We start from the raw sequence: 25,446 nt of genomic DNA on the forward strand, positions 1-25,446 counted from the left end.
AGGAAGGGGGCAAACACTTTTTCACACCACTGTATATATAATATAAGTATACTTTAGTTTTGAAACCCCCCCAAATCACACACTACACAGATACAGAGGACCTGTGTGGAGCTCTGGCCCTGGTTGTGACTTATCAGTTTCAGCACCCAGTGAAGCATCCAGACGTGTCATGATGTGACCTCGGAAAATAAATATCATTTTTCCACAGCAGAATTTTATATACTTTATAAGACCTGGAACAACAACACAATACTCTGTATCTATAAATGTCAATTGTTCCCTGGCCAGATATCAGACAGTCTCTCACAGTACATACAGTATCATTAGTTACATTTTTATTTTCTATTTACAACCAATTTGTTATATAAATATAATACATAATTTTCAGAAAAGCTGTCAATTCAATGCATACAAGAGCTCGATCACAATATGGTGAGGTTAAATACACAGGTTAGGAGGGGTGTTCTGATTGGATTGGCTGACTCTAGAAAATCAACTGCGTGCACATGAGGACATGGTCGTCTGTTGTACTGATGGAGTTAAAATCACACACAGAATGGGCAGTGAGACGGGGGTCTGTCATCAGCCTCTCGCCAAGGACTCAATGAGAAGACGTCTGAGTGCTGAGGCGTACAATATTCAGGATGTAAACAGCTCTTGTTAGAATGTCACAGTCACTGACATTTTAAAACTACTGCTCGGTCCAGTCAGGAATTTTACACATCTGGTTCCTCCAGAGTTCAGTATATTTGCAGGTTGAAGTTTTTGCATCAGTCCACAGAGTCTGGAGCTGAAGGCCAGTCCAGCTGAACTGAACCACACGCACTGAAACTGATATCCCAGTGATGTGAGCACTCATGTGACGGGGCTCCACGTAGGCACACACCCTGTTTAAAAGAAGTGCAACAGTTTGATCTAAAGCCTTAAAGCAAAGTCAGAGACAAAGTCAGTGTTCTGGTCTAACACCAGCACGTGTCTGCCAGATGACCGAGCTTTCCTTAGCTTCCAAACACAAGTGGGTGTTTGAGATGCTGGTGGCAGGTGTGTGAAACAGGGCGGGTGGAGACAGTGGAGCCATGGAGGGCTGGATGGTAGGAGGGTAAAACTGTGTGTTGATGAGAGGGCCTTGTACAGAAAAAAATAACATGCAAGTGAAACTCTTTGATGCCTGGATGATGAAACTTAACAGTTCTGAGGCCCATGAACTCATCATTTGTTTTAAATACACCTTTATCTATTTAAGTAATTGGTACAAACATCTGCACTTCCTGTTGCCCTGTAGCAATTAAGAAATATGCTCATGTGGGAAGAGGAGCATTTGGTCCTCCCGTCGGCAGCCATGATGCTCCACTCAGGCGTTGTTGATGATAATGAGAGCAGGACTAGCTGTCTGCTGACTCGTCTCACACATGACGCCCTGCTCGGCCGGCTTGGCAAAAACTCGCGGCGTGTTTAGGTTGTAGACTCCCGCCTGGAGGAAACAGGCTCGCAGAGTCAGGCACAGCACCTCCTGAGGCTTCAGCTGCAGCTTGTACTGGCTCTGACCCACCCAGGTGAACGAGCTGTGGACCTCCAGAGACTCCGTGCTGAAAGAGGAATCGATGGATGGAGAGTTTAGTAAATATATTCACTTTAAACTGGACTATTGAAAGTTAAAGTTATTTAGGTCAGCTGCAAATCTATTTGAACAGGAAGGGGGACCAGATGCATCAGCCAGAGCAAATAAAACATGAGCTTGCAGATTTGTCAGGTCCCCAGGCTAACTTAAGGTAATTTTCTCCCTCAGCTAACCACACTCAGTGCCCCACAATGACAACGCAAAAACAGGATTGAAGAATTTTTTTTTGCAAATTTATTAGAACAAAAACTGAAATATCACAACCTGTGAAAAAAAGTGAGGGGCTCAATTTCCTGTATACACAGACACCCAAACACACATCATCTGTTGAGAAACTTACCTGCTGCTTTTGTGTCTTAGGTCAATGACGACATCCACTTGAGCCAAAGAGCAGTTGGACAGAGTCAGAGTGACCGGCACCACACAGAGACTGCAGACAGAGAGGAAAGCAGCTTAACTAACCAGTTCCTCAAAGAGCTTACTGAGGTTATCTTTATCTCTGCTAATAACTTCATTCAGATGCAAGTCAGGAGCAGACAAAATGGTGGTTTAGAAAGTAGCTGGGATTTAAGGAGAAACACACTAATATTCTTTAGTTATGAAACTTTTGGCAGGTGGATCTGCAGTACACCAGAGAACTGCTCCACATAATCATTTCAGATCTGCTGCATGTACCTCTATATATGTCTGAGTGACGTAATAACTGAGTGTCTATCTCTGATATCAAGGTGTTCACATACGTCTACCTGCCAGAGCTTCACCTGCCTGAACGCTGAGAGCTCAAATGGTCCAGAGAGCTTCATGCTGCCAGTTAACCAGCTGAGCTGCACAATACTGCGTACCCCTGGTTATAATACACGTTCACAGACACAGCTTAGACTTCACATCCCACGCATGAAAAGTGAACTAGGAAAGACCGCCTTCAGTTTTTATGCCCCTGACAGATGGAATAGACTCCAGGAGTCACTTAAATTAGATAATCTGGTTTCCATCGAGTCCTTCAAGATGCTACTTGATGAGGCTTTACTTAGAGATCAGTCTTGCTCCTGTTATTTTTAGTCTTGTCTGTATCTACTATGTTTAGTTTTTTTTCACTTTTACATTGTAAAGACTGTATTTTTTTTGTATTCTGTACTCTCATGTTTATGTACCTTGTAATTTTGTAATTGTGTGTGTTATGTATTGCATGCAAGGCGTCCTTGAAAAAGAGAGCTCGCTCTCAATGGACCTCCCTGTTGAAATAAAGGTTAAATGAAAAATAGACCTCTGGCAAAGCTATGGAGGACAGTCTATGGATCGTACTGTCGTCCTGCCCTCATTCTTGACCCCACACTACAATAGGTACTGTCCATTCATCCTATAGTTTTCGTAGGATGTTCTTAAGTCCTCTTCACAGAAAAAGTCTAACTTGCACCACTGTACGTAGCATCCCTATAACCCCACAGATATATTGGTCATCATTAAATCTAGCTGTATCATATATTTTTCCTACTTTTATTCCAAGTTGGTTCAGTCATGCCAGGTTTAAAAGTTCTGGCACACATGTGTAAAGAAATGTACCACCTAACCTGTGGTGGCGTTACCCATCAGGTCAGCAGGAAGGTGTGCGAGCATCAGTAGCAATATTATGTCTAAGAAAGTGTTGAGAATCTCTATCACACCTAAATGAGTGCACATAAGTGTAGAGGACAAGCAGCTCATTATCATCAACCTCTGAATGCCTGTAAAGTAGGTTAATTGCAGTGCTACTGTGGTGCATAACCCCTTATGAACTAAGACATTCAATGTGCATGTAACGCAATGTCTAATGTGTGTGTGTGTGTGTGTGTGTGTGTGTGTGTGTGTGTGTGTGTGTGTGTGTCTGTCTGCTGTGAGCCTGTGGTAATTATTTGCTAAATCAGGTTTGCCAAAGGAAAAAATTCAAGACGAGAGTTCTGCTTTTTCCCCCTTTACTGTGTGTGTGTTTGTGTGTCTCACCTATTCTGGACAAAGGGATGTGTGTAGGTCTCGGGGTAGTGCAGGTTGGTTTTGATGAGTTGCGACAGCTCTGCGGAGGGCAGGGCGACTGGAGTAGGTAGTTCTGATTTAAACTTGAGCAGCACCATCTCCTGAGATTCCTGCACAAAAGTGCACAGACACACACACAGTTAGAGCACACAGCAGCTCTTTTTATGGCCTCATCCAATCAGTTTTCAAAATGAAATTCTACTGAGACATGAAGCATCACATTAGAGAAAGACAGTAAGACAGTAAAATTATATTATCTTACCATTAAAGCATGTTCACTGAGTTACAGAGAGGGTGGGGTTGATTGTGTGTGTGTGTGTGTTTACTGTACCTCTTTGGGAGTCAGAGAACTGGCCTCTTTGCCGATGGTCTGCAGCGCCACATGGAGCTGGCCCTCTAGGATCAGCTGTTTGTTGTCCTCCACCACATAGGCCTGTAACGACACACACATTACATACTAGAAACTCAAGCACTGACTGTCAGTTTAGAGTTTTATTAAAGTTTTTACAGCTGTGAACAAATTAAAAAAACCTAGTTGATCTGTGAAATAGTCACAGGGGCCCTATTTCTGTGATGTCACACACTGGTTGGCAGGATGTTCACGGAAATTAATTTCAGATTTGACATCGTGGATAAATTCCTCATAGACCATGATTTTGAAAATCACCACCTTTGCTTGGTTTACCAAATATGAACAGAATGATAAATATGACAGTATTTAGAGGTGTTGGCATGACTCAGGGGTGAATATTAAGAAGGCGTTGGTGCCACTCTATGACAAAACTCTTCACATTTTGTTCCTGGTGATGTTACAGTGTTAGCATACTCAAAACATGGGAATGGGGCAGCTAAAACTTCCACTGTTGCTTGTATGAACACTGTAAATAAAACATTCTGTTTTGATAAATTACGAGTCATATTCATTTTTATGGGTGGATCCACCTGTCTTGTTCGTGGTCTATACCACAACGTCTACGATAAGGAAGGAAGTCCGTTATCATCAGGCTCTCTTTAACTTATCTGGCTTCACTAAACCCGACACTGTGTCATCTGGCTCTGCCATACGTACCTTCCAGATGACGATTATGTTGAGGTCCAGCTCATTACACTTCTTGACGATGTCAGTGATGTCAGAGGCTCTGTCCTCAGTGGGGACAGAGCCCTGACTCTTGTTGCTGGATGATGTCCTGGACGAGGCCCCATCCCCTCGCTGATACTCTGAGGTCCGACAGCCACGGAAGAAGAAATCTCCACAAGGGGTGGAGGAACTGATGATCTGTACGGATACAAGAGTGAGAGGTGAGGGGAAGACACGGAACATGGAGAAAACTCAGAGATGTCAAGTGAATGCAACCACTATGACTTCTATACCAGCTATCATCCCCGACCTGGTGAGCACAGTGAAGCATTTAGCAGCTAAAGAGAGAGAATATTGGACTAACATTCAGGTAAACATAAACATGAGTGCAAATGATAGCTAATGTTGCTCCATGTCTAGTTGATGTGTTTATAAACAGCTGTTTGCTAACATACAAAGTAGCCAAAAAATCTGTTACTAGGTACAGTACACCACATGTATATCTACAGAGACATGAAGGAAACACTACACTAAACTGAATTACATGTAACTTTAATTTTCTTTGATTAAGTATCAAACACCAGAGGTATCCACAGAGACAAAGTGAAATCGGCCTGTGTCCAATAACTGAGCTCCAAAGGACCAGATGACAAATTGCAACAAACTGTAACTAAGTATCAACATGAGAGCACACATTCAGTCTGACAAATTAAACAGACATCTGCATTTTGCTTTTAATTTACCCTTTCATTTCCCAGATTCAGGTCTGCAAAGGTGAATTTCTCTACAGCAGCCAAGGTAGCTAGACACAGATAAAACAGGCAAGTCAGTGTTAATTCGAACCGTAAATCTAATCAAAACAGATTGATGGTGTTTGGTTTCTTATATGAAATACCTTGGGGGGGCTTGCATCGTGTGGCCCTGAAACACAGCTTGGCTCTTTCTCTGCTGGTGAGTTTACAGTCTGGAGGGAAGAGGGCAGACAGAGAGAAGCTGTGATGACACCGACATCAAACAGGCGCTGTGCTTTTAAGAGTAAGTCCATGTTTTGTTTGTAAATGTGCACGCATGAGGACATGCACACAGACTGCCTGTGTTACACTTTATTTTACCACAGCCACTGAACAGCTCCACTGCAGCATCCTGGGGGTAAAGTGCCTCGCTCATGGGGAGTTCACTCACAGTACATACAAAGTAAAGAATAAAAGCACAAACTGAAGCACAGATGACACACACCTTTATCCTTGGCTGGGTTGATACACTTGTGGAGGCGCCAGTGTTGACTGCTGCTGGACACCTGGACGATGTGGAACTCACGCACGCCAGCTTCACTCTGAAAGCCCAGAGGAGGCAAATTAAAGTTTGAGCAGTGATATGCTGTTTGACATGACAGCTAAAAGCTGCATACTGTAAATGTGTACTGCAGGCATGCTGTGTATCTCACCGTATTAATGTTCTCCACGTCAATAAAGACCAGCGTGCCGCCGCTGCCTTTGTCATCCATACTGTGATGAGGAGGAACACTGCTGCGGCAGGCTGATGCCTGCACACTCAGGGAGCGACTGGCACAGATAAACACTGTGTGACGCAACACCCGGTGACTTCACATGAAGAGAGAAGAGGAGAAGAAAGAGATGATAAAGACTGGCTGTCTACACATTAAGGTTAGTGCAGTGTCTGTGAGGAGACCTCAGTTTACAGCCATTATATCAATAATACACTGATACCAGCAGCACCCAGTTCTTTGACTGTGTGAATGAATCTGAGCACAAGCTGAGACACAGATTAAGTTCCTTTATGTTGTTAATCAGTGCTTTGCACCTATAAATATTATTCAAGCCAATCAACTTTCCCTCAGTTTTACCTGATTTTGAGTCCTTTCTCTGTGCTCTCATAGTAGAACAGGAAGTTGATTTCATGGACTCCCTCCTGGTCTGGTCCTCTGAGCCAGAGAGGCAGCTGAGTGGACTCCCCGGGTTGCAACGTGCTGCCATTTATCGGGATCTCTATCACACCGGACGGCTGGCTGAAATCCTCCGCTGACACCAACATCTCAGTTGCCACTGAGCCTGGCTGCCGGGGTGTGGCCAAGGTTTTATAGGCCGAGCAATTTTCAGCCGAGGTCGGGCTGAGCGGCGTGAGGGGAGTGGTGGTCTGGCTGCCGAAGGTGAAGAAGTGTGGGTGTGTGGACGCCACTCGAAGCCCACACAAAGCAACACCACTGACGTTACAGAACTCAACGTAGGCTTTCCTGATCTCTCCGCATAGCAGAGCGGTGGGAAACTGCAGGAAGAAGACCTGACACACACACACACACACACACACACACACACACACACACACACACACACACACACATATTAATAAACAGGCAGCATTGGCATAACTACATAGATTTATTTTTATCATTTTGTTTTGGCGGCGTCACAGAAGAATCTGTGAGCCATCCAGAGGATTGAGTGGATGAGGATGTGACAAAATGGGAAAAACAAAATCTTGCTTTTAGAGCTAAAATGTCTTCATTTGCCATCTTCTGCACACACTGGCAGGTTTCCCATCAAATTTAGATCCAGTTCAAGACTCTTGCGATCCCTTTCAAAGCTCTGCATGGTCAGGTAGCTGTCTACATTAAAGATATACTGCAGCCCGACATCACCAGCAGGTCTCTGAAGTTTGTTGTTTGCTCTTCACTCCAGGCTTTGAACTACATAAGACGGAGCCTTTGAAGTTGTGTCTCCTAAACTTCAGAACCTTCTCACTGATTCGTGGACACATTTTAAAAAGCATCCAGGCTGTTTAGACTTTCCTCTGTGTAGTTTTTACTTGTTTCATGTATTTCTTTTTTTTTTTCTTATTATTTATCATATATATTTACTCTGCTTATGTCTGTATTGTATGTCTACTGCTTTGTCTTTTGCTGTGAAGCACTTTGTGACATCTGTTATACAGCATACTACCTCTGCCATATTTCCTGTGGTTGGGCTTGTGCTGCTGATCAGCCAGACGACCGGCTTGCTGCATTTCTGGCTGACATTTAACTCACTTCAAGGTAGGGAAGGTAGGAAGTGATACATTTTGTGACATGCAGTGGTAGTTTTAATAGCAAACTATGATAGCTTGGTATTTTCATTTACATTGATAAAAGGAAAAATAATAATTATAGTTAGAAGAATAGTTCATAACAGACATCATGGAAAACATGCTCATTCGCACTCCTGCTGAGAGTTGGATGAAAAGATGGATTCCACTCATATCTGTGTGCTGAATATGAAACTGGAGCCAGGAGATAACTGGCTTTTACATGAGATCATTCTGGCTCGTCTTTCTTTGAGTCAACTGGCGTCACATCATCTCCCTTTCGTTTCCCAGGAACATTTAATGCCTCCTACCACATTAATATTTAGACATTATTTCTGTATTCTGAACACTTTTATGAGTAACATTTTGCATAGCCTAATAGTCAGTACTAAATAAATGTTTTTGAATAGTGATTACTAGATTATTATTTCTTTTCTGATCTTGATGATCTCATAGGTATCCCACTGCTGAACTGCACCTGTGAGAGACGCCATTAAAGGATGCATGTTTTAGTTTCTTCCAGCAGAACTAATCAGCAGTCAGATAAGTGAAACAGATTTCCTTGTTGTAACATAGGTGAAGTGTGTACTGTCCAGTTTGTAATGTAGGACAACATTAGCAGTAAAGTGCAGTAATGACAGTATCAGTGCATACTAAATATTAAATGACTCAGACTGATCAGGTCATCCTGGTCATTAGATTTGCCAGACTCTGTTCACATTGCAGAATGAGAGGAGATGAGTGTCTCTACAGTCAGTGAGTCTGGTACCTCCATTAGCGGCATGGGTGGTGTTATGATGGGATCCAGACGTCGATCCAGACCATGTCGAATCACCATCTTGTCCTCTTTTGTCTGGTTGAGTCGTGGCCCCCGGATCTTCAGGTCCTGTTTGCCGCGAACCTCCATGAAATCCAACGTCTGCTGGCCTGTAGACAAGAGCAAAATGTTTGATCTGGATCCATGTAGGAAGCAAAACTACACATAAAGGACATATAAAACATATCTACTGACACTTAAATGAGTATGAACTGATACTAAAGCAGCCGACAATAATTAAAGCAAATATCAGCTGACGAGTCTGTGTGCCTGACCTTCAGTGCTGGGAGCCATCTCTCCAGAGGAGGCTGCAGCCAGGTTGTACACCACACCCACGATGTTCAGCTGGCCTGTTCTGTGTGGCAGCAGGCGGAGTCGAGCCTGAGGTCAGAGGTCACAGAGACTGTTAGCTGCACAATACGAGATGGTTGTACAGCCTGAAGTATCCCATGAGCCAAACAAGAAGCAGTCCAAGTTAACATTTGCTGGAGATTTTCACAGTCATTTTAATGATTATGCATTTTTACTGCCAATGTGCCATATGTACACTGATGTATCAGTGCATGCACTAGATTTAATCCAGTTTTGCAGTAGCTTTCTGTAACTACACATTCCTACATGTCATGTTTACAAGAAACCTAGATCAGGGTAAGGGATTTAAGAAACCCGAATTGTCCTGCTTGATTTCTTCTCAAAAGCAAATGTTTTGGCTAGGTTATATGTATATATAATTTGGAGTTTATGTGGCTTTTTACATGTGAACATGTGCAGGTCAAAGACTTCAGACAGGGCAAGTATTGCTGAAAGCAGAGCAAAAGGGAGATCATTACATTTAGCGAGATGTTCTTATAATCAAAATAATTCCAAGGTCTTAAAATGGTCCTAAATCAGTCAGTTTCTACTGCTGAATGTTTGAATGCTGACACATTTGCTTTGTACTGACAAACTGTGCTGCCACAACACGGCCTGTCCTCTCACTGCACCTTCAGCCCTTATAGTCCCAGAAAGACAGAAGTTGAAGCATCTTTGGCTTCTGTGCTGTGGCGAATTTCCCAGTGAAACAGAATATTTGAGCGGTGTACAGTTACAAGAGGGCTTTAAATCAAATCATTTGCATTTAATTGGAAAGCTGAGAAGTGGCTCATCACACGTACACCTCCCCCACTGTTGGATCAGGAGGAAGACGAGGAAGAGATGAATGAATTAGAGCTCAGCCGCATTGTTTTGAAAATGTATACAAAGGTTTGCCCACTGACATCCAAACACAATTCTCATCCTATCTTTCTCCATATTGCTCTCTGCTAGTCTGCTTGTGGCTGCTATTCGCCCAAAGTCTTAATTTCATTGGATAAACTTTTGTTAATGTCCCTGAGTGCAGGATGAGTCATCAAACAGGCGGCAGTGCACTGTACCACTCCCATTCAAATCAGTAAGCCGTGCTTCCAGAATAAGTTTAGCGTAGAAATGAAATCTGATTACTGACCTGCTGCATGTGAATAACTCAAACATATTCAGACATGGATGGACAAAATGACTGAACAGCATATCAGCTTATTTGACATGAAACTAATAAGATGGTTTTAGCGCTTACCGTTTTTGTCTCCTCTAAACCCATAAGAAACTCCGGGATGATCTCAGTGGTGACGATATCATCTTTCTGTGCCTTCTGCAGACGGAAAGAGATATTGAGGAGCTCATGGAACTCTTAGCTTTGATTTTTATAGCATTCATGCATTAATCTGTGGCCATGTTGCCCACCTCTTGAGCCGGAGTCTCCTCATTGGTGATGACCTGTCCTGCCTTCTCTTCAGTCGTCTTCTCCTTCGATTGAGACGCACCATCAGCAGTGAACCTCCAGAGGAGTGAGAGGCTGGTCAGAGCCAGAGGAACCTTCAGAGGGTTCCTGAATGTCACCTCCACTATGATTGGCTCTGCAGAGACAGAAAGAGGGCTGTTAACTGACCCAGTAGCAGATAGTGATGGGATTGCTCATGATCTGATGGTTTATACTACAGCAAAAGAAATAAAATCTGTATGTTCAAACACCTTAGGGGTAGAGTAGTACTAAGTAATAGTCCATAGTACCATTTTAAATACAGTTCCACTGTCTGCCAAGGAGCTCTTACCCTCTGCCACAGCCAGTGGATGGCGCAGGTTGTCTGTCTGGCTGTTCAAACAGCTCTGGGTGGGCTGGAAGTTTGCTGGGACCGTCCCTCTGTTGGCAGCAGCCACAAGCTGTTCCTCCAGTTGGCACCACATGGCTGCCAAATCCTGGTCATACTCCTGGTCCAGGGACACATGAGTGGCTGCCTGCTTTTCCCCTGCACACATCAGGTAATTCATCAAACATTGTGATTTAGTTGTTCAATATAATATAAATGAAGGACTTCAAAACTGATTTTACATTGGAGCCTTCATAAATGATCAATTAACATGATCAGGACAAACATAAAGGGGTGCATGTTTGAAAGAGGCTTAAGATAAACCATTACAGCTGGGACTTGGTGGTGCGAGTGTGTGTGAGTGTGTACCCAAACATTGTCATCGAAGATGATAAGGACAAATCACAACTCTCTTTAGATTTAGTCAAGCTGGGAAGAGATTACAAATGACTCATCTGTGTGTGTTACCTTCTGCAAGGCGGCGTTCATGTCCAAAGTAGACCCTCGTGGCTGAGCTGTGGATGCAGGGCAGAGGCAGCTGGGGGAGGCTGTCTTCATTTCCCCCTACCACACTCTAAAAACAAACACACACACACACACAACTTGATTATTTGTGTGTCAACTTGTTTTTTCAGACTCTGAACCTATTTAAATTTCATTAATTAATTTAAGAGGTTTGAGAAGGGAGCCTTGAGGAACTCCACGTCATAGTTATTCACTTGGGTATGTAGTAACCTAAATACCCAGTTAGTCTCTCTCCTGTAAAGTCAGTGATATGAGCATACAGACATGGCTACAAACTGCAGTTACCTTATAAACATAGAGATATTCTCTGAGAAAGGCGCCCTGCTGTGTGGCCGTCTGCCTGCTGTCATTGGTCAGGATCTGTCTGAAAGCTGTTACAGCGTTTTCAGGTTGTCGAAGTGTGAAAGACTGACGACCAATTGTGAAGTTGATATGGTCTTCTGCCAAAGACCACCCCCTCTCCTTGTACACCTGCATGGCTTGGCAGTAACAACGCAGTGCATGCCTCCTCTATACGAAGACACAGTAGAGAGGGAGAGGGACAGGAGAAAGAGGAGGTTGTGAGGTATGAAAGGAAACCAATGAGGGGCAGGACATGAAGAGAAATAGGAGTGTAAGGAGTGTGAGGACAAGAAAAGACAAAGACAGGTGATGATTAACTCAAGAACTTTGAATTGAATTAATAAACTAACAAAATTTATAAATGTTGATGTAACTTTAACAAAATAGAACGTTAACACAAACAAATCTGGGAAAGTTAGTGTTTGCAGTGCTACAGATCACATGTATTAATGCAGTGTTTATAAGATCAGACCACATTCAGTAGATCAGTGATGGTTGAAAGGCTCACCTGTCCTGCTTTGCTGAAACGATGACCAGCCAGGATCATGTGGAAGGCAAACTTGCGCACCATAGGGTTACGCATATTAATGAAGCAATGGGCAGCCTGTTCTAACAGCAGAGCACTGCGAAGGTCAGAGTCCTGCACAAAAAAAAGAAATAAAAAGGTCTGAGCACAATTAATCCACTGCAACTTGATAATTCTACTTGTAGGAAGGATTTTATTCACCAGCCTAAAAAGGTAAATTGTGTACGGAGATGCTCAGCCCTCTGGATTCACCACTACAAGCTGATGGGAACAGCTGTTTCAACAGTACTCAGGTGATTACGCTCATCTGGAAGTTGCATGTATGTTTTTTCTGTCTTGCAATGCATGATGGTATTTATCTCTTTGATGGCAACTACTGATTTTACACAGCAAAACTGATTTTACAGTTGCATCGTGGGATCACTTGTGTCCACGTTTTCAGGTATAACAATTCTCATTTGAACAACACTATGAACTATGCAGCGAAAAGTTAACAACTTGTTATTAAGACGTCACAATTCAACGCTACATTTATCACAATTTTTCCTGTGTATAAGGGAATACTGGAGTATGGTGTACATGTGGCCCTATTTTCATAAGGATTAGTCAAATGTACAGTGCACCTGGGGGTATAACTAGACGTACAACAGGACAGATAACGATGTGGGTTTCCTCACCTCACTGGTCATCTTAATGAGGAGAGTTGCCGCCTCTGAGTATTTGGCCTGACTCTTGAGTATCTCAGCACTGAGTAATGCACAGCGCTCAGCCAGCACCATGTTCCTGTAGAGGGCAGAAGATGTGTTTACATGCTGGATCAAAGCTACTGACAGATAAAATGACGAGTTAAACCATGAGAGAACCATCTATTGTGCATATTAATCTGGCAGCCTAACTTCACAAGCATTTGGAGCAATTTTGTTTCAAACTAGCACCTAATGGGGTCTCCTAAGGTAAATTGGACTCAGGTGAGAAGGCACCCCATTAAGGTATAGTTCATTAATGACAAACATGATTGTGTCAGAATTATCAGACCTTGTATGGCATAAGAGCACTAGTTGGCCTGTTACCAAAAACTGACAAAACATCAGACAGAAAAACATTTAGTAATTAGGTCATACTTGCAGACATCTCTGTACGTCTGTATTGCAGTGTCCATGTAGTGTGCTGGATATGGTCTGGGAGCTCCAGCCTGCAGGAAGGCTGACACTGCAGCCATTTCCTACAGGAGATGTCGGGATGAATGGGCAGAACATGAGGAAAGATGGAGTGATCAAGAAAGGGAGAGAGAGGGAGGGAACAGAGGGATTGAGGAAAGTAAACGTCATAATTAATATGCATACAAGATAAGATGACAAGCTTCAAACACAACAAAACACCTGGTGTATATTACAGTCAGAGCTTTCCTCTGAAGTTGAACCTGCTGTTAGAGAGGCCTGTTTGAGGGAATACTTCTTTAATGCAGCTTTAACATTTGGATTAGGGAGTTAATGCTGTTAATACATGGTCCTCATTAGGACAGAAAGAGAGGTGTGTGAAAGGTGTGTCTTCTCACCAGTGCTCCTGCAGCATATAGCATGGCCTGGTCCGACAGGAAGTCCTTCTTGGCAGTGTGGTAACAGCTGTAGGCCAGCTCATAGTGCTGAACCAGGAAGCACAGGTCAGCCATCTTCCTGATCTGCAGCTCCGGGGCTTCTGGGGGATATCTGTCATCACAGAAGCAAACGAGCAATGTATTTGGTGCTCATGGTGTAACGTGGTGTTAATATATAAATGTACAGGAGCTCTGCTTAGGTAGAGGAAGTGTGATGCTTACAGAAGGCCAAATGTGCTCTTTGGTTCACTGATGCTCTTCTCGGGAACTTTCCCTCCACCAAACCACTTCTTGGTTGCAGTGAACAGAGACCGACTCAGACCTTTTCTGGAGACCAGCTGCAGACAGAGAGGCAGATCATGTGTCTGAGTGCTGGGAGAATGTTGGAGGCTCTCAGGCTAAACAGCACCGGTCCAACTGAGTTGACAATCCTTATCAATGACGCATTCGGTTCTGGTCCAACCAGTCACAGAGTAGTACAGTATGTGTTTCAGGACAACAGAGACACATACACGGACGCAGTCATAGACTACATCAGCAAATGCATCAGTGACGTTGTTCTGTACAGACATTCCAAAATCAGAAGCTCTGTTAACGGAGAAATCTGTGCCAAACCTAAAGTATGGACTAACGCTTATGTCTCAGGTGACGTGGTCCATTTTGGCCGTGGTAGGGAAGCTGGAATTGAAAAAGTTTCTAAAGTTTTGCAAAGAAGTTTTGGTGATTCAGCCAAAACGTTCATTTATCAGAATTAGAACGGGTTTAAAAAGGTCAAGGGTAAAGGCTCTGAGCTGTACCTGGTCGTTGAGCTGTCTGATGTTCTTCTCTATGTGTGGCAGCAGGCCTCTGAAGGTGAACTCTTGAATGAATTGTCTGATGTGGTCATGGTCATTCAGGGTCAGACACGCCCCGTGGCTCCCTGCTCCCCCCGCCTGGCTCTCCGAATCTCTCGCACCTTTCTTCAGGTCGGCGTTAACAGCGCTGAGGGCGTGCAGGCTCCCCGAGCTGCTCGCTGTGTCCAGCTGGAGAGGATGGCTGTCCAGGCTGTTGGATGCTCCTTCTGGCAGGAGACGAAGAGGAGCGTCGAAACTAAGCTCACTTACAACATGGATACCTTTGGTGTTCACTCACACACTGAGATTTATCCTTGACTAAAACTTCAGTTCGTTAAGATATCTTTCTGTTGTCTTGACATCAAACTTGAGTTAGTATATTAAGGAGCTGTTGACTTGACTGACCTTTCTCTGTTGAGTGTTGGCAGTCCACTTCAGCTGCACTAATGTTGTTCTCAACAGCAGCACTGTTCACTGCTGCAGCTACGTCATCAAGCGTTTCCTGCAATAACAGTCGTCTTGTTAACACAAGGCTCGTCTTTGACAGAACACAACATGCCATGCCATCGCTGCTGTGATAGAGTCGCCTGTATGTGGGGGAAGCTATGGTGCTAACCTGGCTCTGCAGATTATTCCTGTGCAGGTATTGACTCCAGGGATCTGGAATCTGTTCGTCTTCTTCGGCTGAGATGGTGCGAGAGTTCATTTTTAACAGATAGCAGCCCTGATGACCATACCTCTGTTTCATATCCTCATACACCGAATCTGCCCTGGAGAGAGGACAAAGAAACACTGATTAAACACAGAGCAGCTTCATCTCATATTGCACAGATGCCCAGAAAATAAAGCTCATGTTACACAACTTTAGATGGCGTAATCATGTATCCTGTGCAGTACTATAACACAAATCTACACATGCACATAGTGAAGCTCTTCTCAGTACCTCTGTTCACCCCCCTCGCTCATGTCGTGCAGTAAGACGTAGTACTTGAGTGTGTTGGGGATAAACCACTTGGGGTTAGTGTATTCTCCGCTGTGCTGAATCCTGTGCTGTTCCTGAGAAAGCTTGAGGAACTGCTCCACAGGGACTGCCTCAGTGGAGGACACCACCAGCAGGCCTGTTAGGACAGAGCGTCAAGGACACACAACCACGTGGATCCATCATAGACGAGCAGATAGACTCAAGCAGGAGGGTCTATGGGAGCCAAAGACGTCTACTACTACTACTACTACTGGCAACACCACTACCACTAATTAAAATAATAATATCTTTAGTCAACAGGAAATACATCACATTATGCAATTAAAGTTATTTAAATAGATACTTGAAATTTAGATTTGCATATGAAATGTACCAAGCAGGATCATGAGATTTATCATAAGTTTGTCTGTGAGATTCTGACGAGTGTTTACTATTTTTACTACGAGCATGCCGTAAAATGTCTTACTTCCATTTCCCCTCACATTCCTCTTACAGCAGGCTTTTCAGATTTCACTAAAACTGTACAGAGTTCTGCTGGAGTGAATAAACAGCACACACTCAATGTTGTATATTAACAGAACCCGTGATATGGCAGAGATCACACCGCTGAACCAGGAACCTGCTTTACATAACTGCAATCTTTAAAAAGGAACCTGACCAAAGCATGCTGATTCTTCATGATTAGCTTTTTCAAGCTGTGGGAAGGATACAGGCGAGGTAGTGATTGAGAAACTCGTGGTCGGAAGCAGGCATGGACTGCAGGAAGTTCTCCCTGTAGGTTTCAAACCAGGGCGTGGTAGCTAGAAACACAAAGACAAAATGAGGTGGAGGATTTCCTTAAACTAACAACAATCAGCCATTGTCTCTTGCCATATGTTTTTCTTTGTTTAACGGATCATTATTCAACTTTGATTGCTTAGAGATCAACATGCACATCTTGGCTACAACTTCAATTAAATCACAAAGACGCAGGTGGACTGATTGCCTCTACTGTCAACCCTACTATTTATCTATTCTACAGTCTGTATGGTTTGATTTTGAATCTTACAATGTCTTGATACAGCTCACTTTTTATTTTAACAGTTAAGGCCTATATTTAAATTTGTACAGTATGATAACTTCTCCCATTCAGTGAGCCCGATGAGCCTTTTGACCTGAAAACTCTGATCCTTCACCAGTGCAACATAGCTGTCATGTTTAAACAGGATCGACTTCTCCACCACACTGAGGCGGTTACAGCTCAGCTGCCAGTCAGACCGCCCTGTGTTGCACTACCTAATGTATACTGAGATCCTATTGTGAGATCTAGCACTGCACACCAGAATTTAACAGTGGAAGCAAACCCTTGCACACAAAACAATAATTGCTAACCAACACTGACTTCTTCATAGTTTTGTTACTGTCCCACCTGACGTCTAACGAGCTGCAGAGATACGGTGGTGAGAGAAGGGAATTAAACATGTGTGACACCAATACTGCACCTGCATGGTTTTGCACATCTGGACATGGTGAGCTAGTGAGCCACCCCCCTTCACAGAGCTTTCAAACCAAAAGCACAAGTTTGACACTGACAGACTAAGGCCATTAATCCCAATGGAGAGAGTGGCTGTGCTCTTCTGAGGCATATCACCATCATTTTCTGCTCGACTGAGCAGCAAAGGTTTAACCAAATTGAACTTTGCCAAATATGCTGACCTTTATGATGCACAACCAATGGGATTCTGGGATTAACAGGAATTGGAAGTTATTATACTGATCATTTTACAGAACAGAAGAATGACAGAACGGTTGATTTTTGTGTCTGAATTCACAGCTCTGTAACTCTACTCTCCGATCCTACAGGATCTTCAAGGATCTCAAGCCTGGCAGAATATGCAAACTATTTGCTCTTGCACTTTTGGTCTGAAACCCCTGCCTGGTGAACCCTAGAGCACCATCGTGTCACTAAGAGCACAGTGACAGGTGTGTGATACAGAGACCCACTCATTACAGGTGATGAGTGCGCACAGTGCAGTACAGACATCCTAACCACATGTAAAGACAGCACTGCATCAGACCTTTGGATATGTACTCATTGGAACTAAAGGTATAGAACACTCTACAGTGAAGTGATGAATAGGGGAAAAAACTGGGAAAACTAGGTTGAGGGGCCAGATGCATAAAACTCTGTGTCGACCCACAACTAAAACTCTGCGTACAGAGAAAGACAGGAATATGCATACTTATTCTTTTCATCAGATTTATAAAGCTGCATCTGAGTCTTTTCTATAAATCTTGATCATTGAGGAACCGGGCGCATGTGCAGGGGCCTCATATCCCTCCAACATGTATAAATGGATGTAGAAACACCCTTAAACATCTGTTAGCATAGTGATACTTCTGCCTGCTCAACCACTCATCAGACCTATCAGTAATGAGGAAGAAGAAGTGCAGTTTTACTGACTATGCCAAATCGGTGAGGTTCTCCAACAGAGCAGCTAACGTTACACACGGCTATAGCTTTTTGTAGCGTCTGTACCATTAACTCATCTCATGTACCTGTAAACCATCAATGCGGTATCACAAAACATCTCAGTCACAATTTTTTAACATCAGAAATAGGTTACTAGGAATAATTTGAAGAGCATATATTGAAACAGACTTTACAAAGTGCCTCACAATTTGAGATAAAATTAAAATTTCATGCACTAAAGCAGTGGTTCTCAACTGGTCTATCCTCAGGACCCACATTTTTCCTCAGTCATTAATAGCGACCCAAATTTTTGACTCTCCACTCAAATCTATTTAACAGACACTTCCTTGAAAGTTTAGGACTTTTTTCATGAAATATAATAGTCTTTTGGCACGTATTCGTGTTTATTCATCATCTTTGCATTGACTATTGTATGTAATATACAGAATAACATTTTGAGAATTTCTAGAAAATATTTCTAGAAAAAAAGTTATAAAATTACATGAACAAAGTTGCAATATTTTGCAAAAAAGTTGTAAATTTTTTTTAGAAAATAAAATGTCAAGAATTTTTTTTTAGAAAAAAGTCGTAAAATTTTGAGAAAGAAATCATAAAATTTTGAGAAAAATGTAAGATTTCAAGGAAAAATCATAAAATTTTGGAAAAAAAGTCAAAATATTGAGGAAAAAATCATTACATTTTCCAGACAAAAATCGTAAAACTTTAAGAAAAGGTCATACATTTTTTAGAAAAAGGTCGTAAAATTTTGAGGGAAAAAGTTACAATATTTCACAAAAGATTTGTGAATCCGCGACCCAGTCAAAATGACCCCACGACCCACTTTTGGGTCCCAACCCACCAGTTAAGAACCACTGCCCCTAAAGGATATGATGGCTCAAAAGTAAATTTAGAAAATGATAATATTAATCACTCATTAATAATTTAAAATTAAGTTATACATGCTCCTTTGATTGACATTTAAGACATTGACATTCATCTTAAGATAAGATCACCTTACATTCCATGTCCACCTTATTCCACTTCATCCATTTTTGTGCATACACATTATTTACACATCTGGCCCCCAGGTCAAGAATAACCAATTATTTCATACTTCTGGCGATCTCAGTACATACAAGAGAGCACCCACCACACTGTGACAGACAGCAGAGAGACGGTGCAGCTACTGGAAAAACTAGAAGGAGAGAGGCAGGGCAGGTGTGGCAGAGCTGAGAGGACTAATAGCTATCCACACATCAGCCAGGAGATAGTGATACCTGTGTAGTGCTTGGAGGTGCTGATTTCCAACAGTGTTTCTCTCCAGGCACTGTACCAGGGGGTGCTAGCTTTAAGAGAGTTATCTGATAGGTGGAAGCAGACAGCCAGGGCCAGTGTTAGCAACATCCAATTACCTTCAAGGTCTCCTCAGATTTACAGATGATCAAGGAAACACCAGGGAGCAGAAGCATAATTGAGGTGTGACTTATCAATTCAGCCTAAGCTTTTTTTTAGCTTACTGCACATTTATACTGGTATCTGCGTTTCTGTCGGCTGATAGGTAACATGAAATGGAAGTTTTGGTAAGCCAAAGAAATGTGCTTGAGCTGTTTCATAAACAGTGTTGTGGTTGTAAATTTGTCCAGTAGAGAGCACTGTTACTCTAAACCATGTGAGGTGCCTGAAAACATCACAGCTGAGCTGACCACTGACAGAGCAGAACAGACTCTTACTGACTTTGTGGTGAGCTGCTTGTGTGTGTGTGGGTGTGTAAAATACAGTAGCTGAATGATAAGCTAATCAGTACGGTCAGTCCCTCCTCTTATACATTCAACTTACTGTAGTTGATTGGTGTATAACCTGCTGACAGACTAATTTTACACTGATTCGTGACACTATTATAATAAGTGATCATCACATTCCAAAACTGAGGACAAGAACTGTTGATGTTGGAGGGATTACTGGGCCAGCAGAATAACACTGGTCACAACGCTGACTCAGACACTCCCTATGATAAACTGATAAAATATAATGCATACAGCTGTTAAAACTAGAACACTCATGGGGCCTTTTAATGAAATGACAGATATTTTAAGGACATTTTCTTAACAATTTCAATGCATGACTCTTCAATAGCTAAAACATAAGAGACCCTTATGCTCAGACTACATGATATCAGCCTGATTAAAGCCCAGTCTCCAGACATGGGACATTGGGTGGAGAAAGACAATGGGCCTTTTATCATATGTAGTGAGTCAACAACAAGCAACGTCCTGACAGAAAGACTAGCATGTTAGTATTTGTTTTTACCATCCACAATGAATTTTATGATGAAAAATAAAAATACTGTATCGGTCCAGCTTTAGTCCTTACCACTAAAATTGAGGTCATAGTCTCCTGCCGTGATCACATTGTTCGCAGCGCCCTCTTGTGGCTGGCAGGATAACACCACTTCATTGAGCAGTCTGCGCTGGGCGGGGCTGAAGGCAGCAGATGCTGTATTTGGGCTTGTCACCACATTGTTGACACAGATTCGCAGGTTTTTCACAACCTGCACCTGGTTGTTGGGGTCCCGGATGTGACCTAGTGAAGAAGGAGACAAGACATTTGTTTAGTGCTGTTAGCCTGCTTGTGGCTGCAGTAAAAGAGCAAACAGTTTTTAGGGCGTGTATTTGTTGTGTGTATTTCTGTTAGAATAAAAAATGACTTTCAACATGCCTCCCCTTTATTTACAAAACTATGGAGTACCACTTAGAGTGTGAGATGTGGTTGAAAACTCAGGAAAAAAGCTAGCAGGTGGACCTTGAGTTAATCATTTTTTAAATATTATTTCCAAGGTCAAGAAAAAACATTCACACCTCATTGATTAATGCAGTCAAGGAAGATCTCAGCTACTTCAAGTTTTAAACAAAACGAGCAATATGAAAACGTCATAGTGGGAAATTGTGATGGTTGCTCTTTACTTTTTATTACTCTGACAGTAACATTTGTTTAAACTGGGGTGTGAGTGTTTGGGATCGCCTGCAGCAGTCTGTCGCTGGCCCTTACTGCCAGCCTGGGTTCTGTTCTTGAAATGTGGCTAAACAAATTCCAGCTAAAATGTTATCAGGCTACAATAATCCTGTTTATTCTAAACCAGCTAATTTCTTTTAAAACAGTTTGAGGACTGATTTGTTAACCCTGATTGAAGTGATCTTGCATAGCACTGCACTCCTATTTTGAAATGCAGGCCAAATGAGTGAAGAGCTGGAAACTTTACATTCATATGATTGGCTGATTGCTGATCATGTGTTAACAATTACATAAGGTAGGTGTGTAGAGAATCTTCCCAGCGTGCACTGGGGCAATGGATTCCTGGGTAAGACTCATGAACCTGCATTGTTACTGGTGTCATTTTGTTCTACACTGTGCTCCACCATGTGTCCAGGCTGTTAAACATCAGATATTACCAGTGAGTGTGGTGACACGACAAGTGATGCATGATAAGGTGAGGATCTCCTCAATGGACATGCAAGACACTTTTGAGTGCTATTCATGAGCCTACTAGAAAATTGAACCTGACTTAAACAACTTAAAAAGCAATCAAACACTGCAAAGCAAAGTGAGTTTTGCAAGTTCATAATTTAATACATTTTGGTGCTAAAATGACAAAGTTTCATTTCAAATTAAATGCTGTTCTGTCCTGATTGGTCTTTCAAGACAGAATCTTTTGTTGAACTATTTTTACTCACAGTATCTCAAACTAAATTTGGATTGCTACTTTTGCCTGTAGACCTGTATTTTGTTTATAATTTATTCACATATAATTACAGGTAACTCTGTTTTGGGGAAGCTATTTGGAAAGCATTGTTTTGCAAGCTACCAATTACTTCACACTGGAAGGAGTTGAACAACATCAAAGCTACCCTAGGAGGAAATCTAGTTGGGTTAACTAGAGCTACGTTCAGACTACTTTGAAGAAGAAAAAAAAAGATTAAATTGACAATGTTAAGTGTGATATGAAATCATAACAAAATATAATACCAAAAAGTCACATGCCAGCAAATAAAATGCCTCTCAACTGAGCTTACTGCAAAAAGTGCCCACTTTTTCACAGGTTATACAGAAACCAAAAATAAGTATATAAATTAATAAATAAATAAAATGCCCCACTTTTCATGAGAAAGTGCAAAGAATCTGAGTTTTGGTTTTGTATACAATGTCAATCAGTTGGACACCTGCCTTCCAGAAACTAGTGTCCAGGTGGGGTTATTTTACAGTTAGCCAAAAAACTTCTTAAATATCATGCAATAACTTCTCTGGACATTTGTAACAAATAGCAATAATTAACAATTATGACTAACTGACCAAATATTTTCAAGCTTAATTTAACAAATTCTGATTCAAAACATTAAAGACTGTAGCCAAATACTTTTCACAGGAAAGCTGACAATCCAGCTTCCTGCAATAGCCCCAAGAATGGGCGTGGTAGGTCAAAGGGGGTTCAACTACAGTAGAGACGGTAAAATAAAATGTGAGAAAATCATTCATTTCCTTTTATGTTCCAAAATTGTTTGTAGTTTTAGAAATTAACTCAGAAAAATGTCCAAAAAAAAGGTAACTTAACTACTAGAGTCACTATGCAAATATGAATGTAATTGAACTACCAGCAAGCTACTGCAAAATGTAGGTAAACTACCAGTTTAATTATACATAGTTCACTACTCCCCAACATTGGTAACTCTTCATTATAAACATTTTGTTGTGATACTTAAATCAACAGGTTATAATGATTTCTCAATAACATGCATGTTTGCTTCAGTGAAGTCATGTAATTTGGGACAAATTTTTGGTTGATTACAAAGAAAACCACCTAAAACTCTGAATTCTACCTTGAGTGGTACTTTTAGAAATTGTTATGGATCTCTGCTGTATTTCTATAAAGAAAATATCTTGCCAAGTAAAATAATTTAGAAAACTTTGGACCTTTAAACACATCACAAACCCCTGCCTCAATTCGATGACCTGTTCAGATAAAATGGGACATTTAATCGTTGCAACCTGACGCTATTCATTTTAAATTGTCCAAATTCTCTGTTGTGCTTTCCCTGTTGTTTTGTTGCCTGTTTCCTTGGTACCATATTGTCTACAATGGACATGCCTGTGTGCTGGCGTGTGTGTAACGATAATGGCTAATTCTGGACTGTTGTGGCTGACATGGTCTCACTACATTGTCTTCACTATTTTATGAGTAACAAAAATACAAAAGATGTCTGTAATATGGCAGGGTGGCACACAATTGCACAAGTCATGATTTTATGGCACCTGGTAGCCGAAAAACATGATGGTTTTACTTCAGAAAAATTTCCCATTTTAGCTATTTTTTTGTCCAGTTCTAACTGAATGCAATAAGTACTCATTTAAAACCTTTTCTCATTCTAAGAAAAGAGTATTGTGAAAATATTTTTATTACAAGTCAAACATTTAATAAAATGCAACATCCTACAACAATTTTTGTTGTTATACTCTTATTATTTTAGCTGCAGAGCTCTTATGACTAAAAGAGTATATCAGCATGCCACATGGTTTACTTTGTAAGTTATGGGACCTGTGATTTTTGAATCTTTGCCCTGCCCATACTGGTTAAATCAGACCAATAGAAATGATTGTTTCATGTAAAGCACATTGTAGTAACAATGCAATAACCTGTATGGTGACTGGCTGCTAATATTTGATGAGCCCAGGATGTAAAACCTTACTTGTCCCATTTTACCTGATGTCCCACATCACCTGACATCACCTGTCTAAAATCATATCAACACTTTAATTATAAATCTGAGTAAGTGAGCCAGTTGTTTGTGAAAATGACTTCATGTCTGTGGTGTGTAGGGCTGCAACTACCGATTATTTTCATTAACGACTAATCTGTCAATTATTTCTTCGATTAGTCGACTAATCATTTCATCGAAAAATGTGTTAAAATGTTGAAAAATGTTGGTCTGTCTCTCTCAAACTATGATGACAAATTATGTCATCCTGTCTCGTACTCACGCCAAAGGGGTTTAGTTCACTGTCATGGGAGAGTGTGTAAAGCTACCAATATTTGAACATAAGAAGCTGCACTAAGAGTATTTTGGGGTACTTTTATAGTACTTTTCTATGAAAAATGACTCAAACCGAGTAGTTGCCTACTTAAATAGTCACTGATTATTTTAATAGTCGAGTAGTCATTGATTAGTCGACTAATCGTTGCAGCCCTAGTGGTGTGCAATAAAATGTCTTGGTCCTGATCAAATGTCAATGGGCCTGCCCTTTTGCAGGTTTGGGCGTATGGACTTGTTGCACAACAGTCAGTGTATAAATTCAATCAGCTTCAAGTAACCAAAATATCCAGACTCATGCCAAGATTATAATCTGGATAACTCGGTTATATATGTAGGAAGGAAAGGGCACAGCTCTCGCCCTCCTTCAGCCGAGCTGATCTCAGAGCAGTCTGTTGTTGACAAAGCTCTGTGACACAGCTTTCATCTTGGTCTCACTTGGCTCTGTGCAGTTAGCCTTCTTGTTTGGACTGCACCTAAAGCCTATTAGCCAATTAACTTATTTACTACTCGAGCTATTTCTTGAGAACTGAGCACCAGAATCATTAACTACCTGTCTGAAAGTTATCCCTGGGAGCTGCTGTCAGGAGCAGAGTGCTCAGGTGTCATTGGGCCCTCTCAGGTGTCAGTCTGGACTTCATCTCCCCTCCGATCAACAACACACAGCTGCTTCAACACAACCCGGTCTGCTAGCAGCCTGTTAGCTCTGAGCTAATGTCAACTAACGTTAGAGCCCGTTACAAGCTAACGATGCTCCCTCGCTACAGTTCCGTCTGTGACAGCTGTGGGACTGACAGTCAGGAGACATGGTGGCTTGTGAAGAGTTTATCTCACCTTCGGACGTTAGTCTGCAGAAAGGCCGCAGCAGCTCGGCGAAATTCAGGTTGTTCTTGCGAGTCACTCTCTCCGCTTCTTCACTACACAAGACGGCCACCATCGGGACAAACGAGTCCTGGACGAACTCCTGCACAGACTGAACACACTGGGCCATGTCGGACCAGCGTCAACACCAGATAGCACACTGAACCGAGTCAACTGTCCTGGAGACTGAGAAAGACTCAGTATTTCATAGCTTAGACTACTCCTCCTCTATTAGCACACAGCGGCCATGTTGAATTCGCCAACCGACTTCCTGTGTGGAGCTGAGACGGTCAGGTGATGCCTGACACCACCGACTCACTTCCTTTTCCTCTCCTGATGTTTTTATTCAACAGTTTCTCTTGTACAAACATCATGGCTTTAGGTTATTTGTATTGTATAAATATATATTTAAAAAAAAATTAAAGGCTAGCACTTTTTTAAAAATGTATTATTCTATTGCACTAAAAAGTTCCACTGCATTTTTATTTTTCATG

General features: G+C 41.9%; 1 protein-coding gene across 3 annotated transcripts; it reads right to left on the bottom strand.

Moving 5' to 3' along the window:
* Positions 1-210: 210 nt before the first annotated feature.
* Positions 211-25,235, bottom strand: trappc8 (trafficking protein particle complex subunit 8). Of its 3 annotated transcripts, none has more exons than XM_050054842.1 (30): positions 24,926-25,235; positions 20,385-20,594; positions 19,292-19,375; positions 16,273-16,362; positions 15,524-15,698; positions 15,197-15,350; positions 14,986-15,082; positions 14,545-14,804; positions 13,970-14,085; positions 13,709-13,859; positions 13,275-13,375; positions 12,831-12,936; positions 12,136-12,267; positions 11,571-11,795; positions 11,229-11,334; positions 10,725-10,919; positions 10,357-10,529; positions 10,190-10,264; positions 8,874-8,979; positions 8,551-8,708; positions 6,568-7,001; positions 6,148-6,304; positions 5,940-6,036; positions 5,599-5,667; positions 5,447-5,505; positions 4,695-4,901; positions 3,957-4,058; positions 3,596-3,735; positions 1,959-2,048; positions 211-1,586 (listed from the first exon to the last, which is right to left on the bottom strand). In XM_050054842.1, the coding sequence occupies exons 1-30, from the start codon at positions 25,080-25,082 to the stop codon at positions 1,352-1,354; spliced, it is 4,461 nt and encodes a 1,486-aa protein (XP_049910799.1). In that variant the 5' UTR covers positions 25,083-25,235; the 3' UTR covers positions 211-1,351. The 3 variants fall into 3 exon arrangements, with proteins under 3 accessions (XP_049910799.1, XP_049910798.1, XP_049910800.1); XM_050054841.1 differs by having other exon boundaries at positions 14,545-14,807; XM_050054843.1 differs by lacking the exon at positions 19,292-19,375 and having other exon boundaries at positions 14,545-14,807.
* Positions 25,236-25,446: the final 211 nt, after the last annotated feature.

The sequence above is a fragment of the Epinephelus moara genome, chromosome 10, assembly GCF_006386435.1.
Source record: "Epinephelus moara isolate mb chromosome 10, YSFRI_EMoa_1.0, whole genome shotgun sequence".
Classification (NCBI taxonomy): domain Eukaryota; kingdom Metazoa; phylum Chordata; class Actinopteri; order Perciformes; family Serranidae; genus Epinephelus; species Epinephelus moara.

Bases quoted from the DNA above. Each gene is read 5' to 3' on its own strand.
- trappc8 (XM_050054841.1), bottom strand. From the start codon at position 25,082: ATGGCCCAGTGTGTTCAGTCTGTGCAGGAGTTCGTCCAGGACTCGTTT. The intron at 15,083-15,196 runs GTTAGCACCATA...CTGTTATTGCAG, and splicing joins GGAATAATCTGCAGAGCCAG to GAAACGCTTGATGACGTAGC. The intron at 12,937-13,274 runs GTATGACCTAAT...TGCCCTCTACAG, and splicing joins ACGTACAGAGATGTCTGCAA to GAACATGGTGCTGGCTGAGC.